General features: G+C 31.4%; 1 protein-coding gene across 1 annotated transcript; it reads left to right on the forward strand.

Moving 5' to 3' along the window:
* Positions 1-648: 648 nt before the first annotated feature.
* LOC139523006 (dermatopontin-like) lies at positions 649-5,260 on the forward strand. Its single transcript, XM_071316721.1, has 4 exons — positions 649-884; positions 2,297-2,428; positions 2,935-3,055; positions 5,034-5,260. The coding sequence occupies exons 1-4, from the start codon at positions 650-652 to the stop codon at positions 5,083-5,085; spliced, it is 540 nt and encodes a 179-aa protein (XP_071172822.1). The 5' UTR covers position 649; the 3' UTR covers positions 5,086-5,260.
* The last annotated feature ends 4,006 nt before the right edge of the window (positions 5,261-9,266 follow it).

Consider the following 9,266-nt stretch of genomic DNA (forward strand, 5'->3'; position numbering starts at 1 on the left):
TCATCAGTCGGTAAATAAACAACCATGAACCTGAGAACTGATAAAATCGTTAAAAGGCAAAACGATTGATTAATATACTGAACTAGTACATATTTGTTTAGGGGCCAGCTGAAGAACGCCTCCGGGTAAGTGAATTTCTCGTTGCATTGAAGACCTGTTGGTGACCTTCTGCTGTTGTCTGCTCTATGGTCGGGTTGTTGTCTCTTTGGCACACTCCCCATTTCCATTCTCAATTTTATACATGAATAAAAAAAGTAAATAAAAAAATGATTAACATTGTAATTCTGGTTTCTTTTTTAAGCAACAAACATACAAAAATAATACAAAAAATTGCTACGGAAGTAGAAGTTACATCTGCTCAGATACTTGCCATCTTCTTTTAACTAATGTTAAAGCCCGGTAAAGTCTCAAATACGAAGCAGAAACTCGATACAATCATACAAAACCAGATTGGCTAGATGTCATTCAAGGAAATTAAAACAAATAACATTTCATTTTAAACTGACGAAATTGTTTACGAAAGGTTGATATGATTATCTTAAGTCAACTCTAAAAGAAATAAGAAACAACTTTTCAACATTAATGATTCTAAGAATTATAAATATGTACTACACATTTACTAATTTTGTGTTACTATTGCAGAATGTCCATGAAAAGTAGAAAGGAAGTTATAATTTCTCTTTTCATTATAATATTTATGCTGCACCCGACCAATGGTTATGTTTGGGCAAATACGTACGATAAACCTTTTGAGTATTTATGTAAAGACGGAACAGCTATCTCTCAAATACACAGTGTGCACAACAATCATTACGAGGACCGTATATTTGCATTCCAGTGTCGAGTAACTGAAATACAACAACACACATTATGTAATTGGTCACGTAAGTTTTATTATTAGGTTAAAATCAAATCAGAGAAGTATCTAGCAAACAGGCATAACTTCCCTAAAACAGGACTAAGAATAAGTCTTTTCACAATAGTGAAAGAATATGTTGCATTGGCATGATACACAATTCTTATCATCTTATCACACTGTGCTACTGACCAGACACTATATGTTTTGGATTAGAAAATTCAATATGGCGATTGGAGCTTCGCCCTCACCACACTAACTGACATATATATATATACATATTGAATTTGGTAACTAGCACTCAATGTAAGGAGTCTTATCTTACCTCCTATAAGTTTATAGATATATGATTGGTTTAAAGACTACACGTGCTGACTTTGTATAATTGATATAGGGTGTCCTTAAAAAAATAAGGTTAGTTACCATAAGGGGTTAGTGAAGAGTTATTTCTCTTTCAAAACAAAAAAAGATTCCACAACCTTTTATAAAAACAACACGGTATTGAGGAAAAATCTGAGGAGGATTCAGCAATCGAAGAAATTGACAATGAAAGGATGAAATAAGTTCATAAATTGAAGCTTACAAGTAGTTGTTGTTGGCATAACGGAGTTACTTCCCTTTCAAAATAAAATAATAAAGAAATCTGAAGGATTCAATAGACGAAGAAATTGATATATGTAATGAACGATTGAAATAAATTCATAAATCAACATTAAAGCTAAAATGTTGTTACTATTTTCTGTATAGACAAATGAAAGTAGGATCTTAATACTAAGTATTGAAGTCTTGACCACTTTGATAGGCCGCTTGTCGAAATTCCACATGTGAAGATGGTCGGTAAAATAAGTTCGTTACACGGTGTGCTAGTGACCTAATACGATATATATTGGGTCAGTAACACACCATGTAACTAATAATGTTTGTTAACGTTTACAATATAGCAGCAAACACTTTATTCAATACAATGATTACAGGCTTGTTATATGAATATTATTGCAGTTTGCATTGCTATCTTTGGACAAAAATTAAATGTTTACACAAATTTGAATTGTTTGAAATCCGAAGGACAAAATTACCTAAAATGTACTTGGTAAAGTTGTTTCGGAATTTTGGATACTGAATGCTTTTTAACGTCTGTTTTTATTTTTACTTTATTTTGTGTTGTAATGCTACTGATAAGTGTTATAAGACGAAACACACGTTTGACGTACGGTTTTCTTAAGACAAGGAATCTAAAAAAAAAGTTTTAATTTAGAAATGTAAACTGATTACTTATCCTACAATGCACCCATTTGTTGCAATCCCTTCTTTTAGAAAAATAAAATAAAATTGAAGACTTGATTAAGTTGGATATTTGCATTGAAACAACTAAACAATATGAAACTGTCTCTAGTCTGAACAAGATTAGTAATTACTTTGCTGAATTAAATGATTTTACAGAGTATGCCAACGCCTTTGACCAGTTTTTCAGTTTCCAGTGTGTTAATCATGGATTTATCACTGGCATACAGAGTTACCATGACAATGGTTATGAAGACAGAAAATTCAAATTCCACTGTTGCGAAATCCAAGGTATAGTTTATACAAATATTAAGGATAATAAACAAATCAGTTGACATATATTAAGTGAATTAATTGTAACTCTAATAAAAGAAAAAGTAGATTTTTAAAGCTTAAAACATACACAATTTAGTATCAGGATCAATGAAACACAATATATGCATAAATAAAGGCAACAGTAGTATACCGCTGTTCAAAATTCACAAATCAATAGAGAAAAAACAAATCTGGGTTACAAACTAAAACTGAGGAAACGTATCAAATATGAGAGAACTACGACACAACAGAGACACAAAACCGAAATGTAACTCACACAGAAACGAACTAAAATGTAACAATGGCCATTTTCCTGACTTGGTACAGGGCATTTTATGAAAAAATGGTGGTTTGAACCTGGTTTTGTGGCATGCCAAACCTCCCGCTCAAATACGTTTGCATTTTACATAAGTATTGTCACTACTGTATGTTCTCGAATATTTATTGTATATCGTTACATTAATAATGTTTATCATTGGTAGAAATGGATGTTACAGAATGTTACTTCACCAATCCAAACCCCTTTGATGCTACTTTTACGGCAACAGCTCGGGAGAACTATGTGTTTCGTGGTGTAACAAGTATACACGACAATCACAGAGAGTATGTTTAGATACTTAACTAACTCCTTCAAGAGAAAATACGTGCGCTTGTTTATACATAGCATCTTACTATAATGTTATATACATATATAAAAGTCAAACAACGATTAGTAAATGTATGTAGCATCACATAATAAAAAGAATCAATAGAAAAACAAAAAGTAGCTTTCACAGAAACATCGGCAAGTAACAAAATATGCAAGACAAAGTGGACAATACTACATAAACAGGTTTGAACGGAGTAGTGTCAACTCATTTAGGTGAGGTCTAATCTATTGTCAAATATCTTCAGGCTCTGGTAAATATACAAATAGAGAAAATGAAATACTAGAAACCACTGATATGAGTTATTGTAAATTCTTAATAATGTACATTATATTTTACTCTTTTTATTCAAGATGGAAAATGACTTCCAAAGGTTGTAAATCATCTTGAACGCAATTTGTCTTTTTTTCTGAGAGATAAATGTAACATTCATTAACACAATAATACTCTTTCGAATTGGAGTTTGAATACTAATTAATTCTGAGTAGATTTGTATAATTAATACAAGCATTGTTTGATTATACGATCTGAATCATAAAGAAATAAAGGTATCAACTGCTTCTGGCCAAGAATATTAAAACTGTACTGTGTAAGACGAATCTGACTTTTTTGAAGTCCAGTTTTTGTAATACGGCTCCCCACCTATAAGCATTCTTGTACATCTTTGGCTTCCAAATATTCGGCATTGAGCGTTCCAGAAAATCGCCACGGACGCATGAAATGTATTAGGTATTGTTTATTTTTTTAACTACATTATCATCAGCGATGATAAAAATTGTACAAACTTCAAATATTAGATTTTCTCAAACCACTAGTGCTGTATATATTCAAAGACATGTAATGCTATATTGGTAGCATCGCCTGATAACCCAGTTTTATGGGACTTCTATTGTATTATAATAGTTTTCTATGATGTGACTTGTAGACTGTTTGTCGTTTGGTCGTTATCATTTTTGCTAAGGTAATATCCGGGCGTATTCGGTTAAGAGTTTGAATATTCCTTTGATATCTTCTGCCTCTTTTTAACGTATATACCTCTAAGTTGATTAGACATTAGCATCAGATCAATTGACTTATTATTCTAAGCTTTTTAAATATAAATGATAACAGCATGGTACATTATATGCCCTCATTAATATAATAGCTTTATTGATTTTGACGTTGGCTTAATCTAAAACGATCTCGAACAACGATATCATTAGTTTTAAATGGTAGGAATAAGAAATGAACAATTTTAGAAGAGGGACAGGTTTAGAATGCCTATTAATTTGCAGACATATTTGATAATTTAATTCCTGTATTTAAGACACTTCGCTTACAGTAAATCAGAATATTTGTACAAACTATTTCAGAATTAACAGTAAATGTTTAAACGTATTTCATTTGAACGTCGACAAAAGGATAAATCTTCTCCATTACTAACAAATTATTAGAAAAGACCATCGAAAGCACAACATTTATAACTTTTTGTTAAATTGTTTTTCATTTAAAGTGAACAAAACGAGTAACAAAACTATGAATGTCTATAAAAATAGCAATTTTATAAATGTTTATATAATTAGCCATATTATGACAGTAGTTTGCTGGTTTATAAACATTTTACTGCATTGTATGAACAAAATTTTTGTGTACCCAAGGCAGGTGAAGGAAGTCAACTTAGGAGCGTTGTGATTGAATGTATTTTATATATCTATGAATAACTGCAGTGTGTATATGTAAAATATAATTTTTTTAAACAAGCTCCATTGGAAGTTGGTCATGCTACTATTTGTCCCAATTTTTAAAACAAAATGATAAAGTACAAACACAACATATAACTGTTTAATCCAGGTTTATAGCATAAAACGTGTTAAATTTAGAAATTGTTAGTATTGTCGCCTATGGCAGAATAAATAGTACCGTTTTCCCTACATATAGTTGCTTCTGTTTTTCAGAGACAGAGAATTCAGCTGGGAGGTGTGTAGATTGAAAAATCGTAACGAGTAGCGAGTGCTGTGTTCTATCCTATCAATTTAGTCTATTTTGCTTTAATTATGCCCATGTATGCTCCTTATATATTTTAACCAATGAAATATTGTCAACATTTAGAAACATATGGACATATTAAGCAGTTTTCATTTGATAATTTTGAATTTTTAAAATATACTCATCCGAACTACTGTTTTAGTTTTGTTATTCTGTACGTCCTCGTTTATTACAGGTGTAATGTTTAATTCACGTCTTGGCAGGCCAGCTGATACAAACTCTAAAATTTGCAACAAATGAACGACATTATATTGTCATTTCAGTAAACATGCTTATGTTTTGCAAAAGGTTGAGTTCTCTGGCTAACAGTTTTTCACTAAATCCATAATTTTATTAGTTGTAAACGTTTTTGAACTAGCTTTCACTAACTACGAGTACTCTAGGACCGCTACCTTGTGTTTTTGGCGTTGTTGATATTAATTCGGGTTTTGATATCGACATGTTGAGATAAGCCCTTTTAACTTTTTTTTTTATAATTCTATGTTGTGTTGGTACATCACTGTCTCGTGTTAGGATAAGGGTTTGGCCCAACAAACATGTTGAATTCCACCCAGATTTTGTATATGCTTTTTCCAATTCTACAGGAGCTTTTAAACAGTGGTTGCTGTTTGTTGCTATATATCATACTTTATTTTCGATTATTATGCTGTCCCTAAATAAGGCCGAAATTTCATTTTTATGAATTTCATGTTTCAAAAACTTTGTTTGTTAAAAAACTAAGGATTTTCTTATCCATGGCAAAGATTACCTCAGCCGTTTTTTGAACAATTGTTTGGAATTTTGGGTCCTCAATGCTATTCATCTTTTAACTTGTTTGACGTTATAATTATTTTGATCTGAGCGGCACTGAAGAGTCTTATGTAGACGAAACGGGCGCCTGGCGTTAACAATTATAATCCTGGTACCTTTGATAACTTTTTACTTCAATTGTTTTACAATAGTCATAGTCAATAGGACCTTATATAGCTTACCATGGTTTCAGGTTTTGATCTTTGTTGAAGTCCGTACAGTGAATCATAGTTAACTTCTTCATAATTTGGAAACCTGTGAAAGTTGTCTTATTGGCAATTATACCATATCTTCAAATTTTAAGAATTTGAACAATTTTAGAAAAAAAATCATCCATTTTAAAGACATTAGATGATTGTTAAAGCTGAATTGAATCCACATCAATGAAATGTCGCAATAATACAGATAAGATGAATTAACAGACATGAAATAACAATAATAGATTGATGAGATTCTTTTTAAAAACGAATATAAAGATATTTTTAAAAAACAAAACTATCATATTTGGATTGAAAAAAGAAACTACTATCCTTGACATTAAAAATATTTAGATACTTTGTAAACCGTTCAAAATTACCAAACCTCGAGGAATAATTCAAAACGAAATGTCAGTAATCATGAAGGAAACTCTAAAGCTGAAACACATCGAACGAATGGATAACTACTGACATACTCCTGTCATAGTACAGGCATGTTCTTATGCAGAATGGTTTTATAGCTAGCAAAACATCGCACTTGTATGACAGACACATTATGTAAAAATGTCAAAAGAGGGGCACAGCAGTCAACATTGTGTTATAATCTTAATGAATGTAGAATTGAGAGCTCAAAAGCGTGTTACACTCCGCAAGACGATCTATATGCATGTTTTAAGTCAGAATCTTGTTGTTCAGCGATGTCTTTGGTTGCTGTCTATCAAAATTTATTTTCATCTACTGTTTTGAACATACACTAGGCCGTTAATAATTTTGTTTAAATCATTTTACATTTGTCATTCTTTACAATCATTTGTATTCAATAACAAAGTCACTGAAAAGGGGTGTTAGCTACGAATTGAAAAAAAAAGACATAAGTTTTCTTGTCAGTTTCATGCTACATTTTTAAAAGCGTAATATAGAAATAATATGTCGCAATTATCAGTCAGTTGTTCAATTTGGTCAAAATAACTTGAATTGTAGATTGATTACTCGTGTGTTAAAAATTTTTATCTCTTAAATTAATAGAAAAAGTTAAATTACAAATTTACCGAACTCCGAGGGAAGTTCTAAATGGAAAGTCAATAAGCAAATGTCAAAATCAATAGCTCAAACACATCAAACGAATGGATAACAACTGTAATATTCCTGACTTGATACTGGCATTTTCTTATGTAGAAAATTATGAATCAAACCTAGTTTTATAGCTATGTAACCCTCTTGCTGGCGCTAAAATTGTGTTTCTGCTTGAGAACAAAATCTCAGATTGTATCCATTTACATAATTTCATATCATAAAATTTTACAAATCGAACGCATTGTTCATACAATGGAACAATTAATAATATAGTCTACTGTAGCTCTTCAAAGTAGGTTAATGTTACTTTTTTGTAGTATTACTCAGTATATAAATACAAGATAATCGGTGAATGTATATCGATACGTAAAAATAATGATTTGTCCCAATACTCAGTTATCACTTAGCTGACAGACACTGGCAGTTGCTTTGCAGAATTATTGATTGCTTCCTTAAAACAAACATTATGATGTATTAAACAAACCCAATGATAGCAGGACAAACACATTTGACTTAACAAGGCCGTTAAAAAAGTGGTTACCATTATACATATACAGACACTAGTACTACTGACAATAAAAAGAATAATGATGAAAGCTGTCTAAAGTATAAATTTCAAATATTTTGGCCACGAGCATCACTGAAGAGACATATTGTCAAAATGCGCATCTGATGCAAGAAAATTTGTACCGTTAATTTTATTACTACCACTGGGTCGATGCCTCTGCTGGTGGACAATTAGTCTCCGAGGGTATCACCAGCCCAGTAGCAAGTACTTCGGTACTGGCATGAAAATACGGATGTTTTGTGTTATTAAAATTTGCTTTTACAAAATGATAGAAATTATTATAAATTAAGGAATGTATCTCCCTCATGCAAAGCTCTGATTCCTTCCACGGATTTGGCTATACTTTTTGGACTTTTTGGATTATAGCTCTTCATCCTTTATATAAGCTTTGGATTTCAAATATTTTGGCCACGAGCATCACTGAAGAGACATGTATTGTCGAAATGCGCATCTGGTGCAAGAAAATTGGTACCGTTAATTTTATTATTTAAGCTTGATCATAATATCATCGGGTATTCCTGCGATTGTTAAAAAGCGGACAATATTGAAAGCTTTTATACAATGCTGTATTTTCGCTCCCTAGTTGTTGATTAAAGTGTTCGCTCTTGAAATTATTTTAAACCAATTGATATATTCTTTCTCTGGTAAAGCTCAGATTCCGTGACCGGCTTTAGCTTAACGATTGTGTGCTTTTTGGTATAGAAGCTTTTCATTTTAAAAAGTTTTGATTTCAAATATTTTGGCCTCGAGCATCTTTTATCGAAGTTCGTGTCTGGTAAGGAATGTTCAAACTCATTATTTAATAATGAAGATACAAATCAAAATAACAAAATTATATGGAATCCCGTAAACTACTAAAGAAGAACAAACCTCCCTCCCCATAATGTGAAAAAAGAGTCGATTAAAAAATGTTTGATTTAGTTCGGACTACAATTGTACAATACACATAGGCCACACATAAACCGAAAAACGATTATACAGTTTTAAAATATGTTTTGTTACTAAATAGAACATAAGATTCATAAGTGTATAGGTCAAATCAAATTTTATTGAAAAACACGTGTATAAGCCCGTTATCAAAGTAAAAAAATATTTTGTATATATGAAATTTAAAATGTGGCGCATATGTATTACTTGTTCATAATCTGTTTGTGGAGTTTTATGCAGCTTATAATGGTCAAATTTATAGGTTGAGTAAAATAAATAATATATTATTTTTACACAATCAGAGTTGTGATATCGGTGTCTCTTTTAAAAATTGTTGGTGACATGATTTCCGGCGTATTGCATTTACGTCGATGTTTTTTTTTCATTTGCGCAATTTTATCCAATTGGCGCCAATAAATGTGCTTCGTTTGCGCCAGGTAACAGATAAATACATGCAAAGAGACACATAAGTTGTTCACAATTTATGGATATATTTATAATAACAAAAATACCTCTCCCGTTGCCCATCCTGTCTAGTCTGTGTAAAATATGGATATCTTGTCGTCTCTTCTTATAAACAGTATGTG

Source organism: Mytilus edulis, chromosome 5 (genome assembly GCF_963676685.1).
Source record: "Mytilus edulis chromosome 5, xbMytEdul2.2, whole genome shotgun sequence".
Taxonomy (NCBI): Eukaryota; Metazoa; Mollusca; class Bivalvia; order Mytilida; family Mytilidae; genus Mytilus; species Mytilus edulis.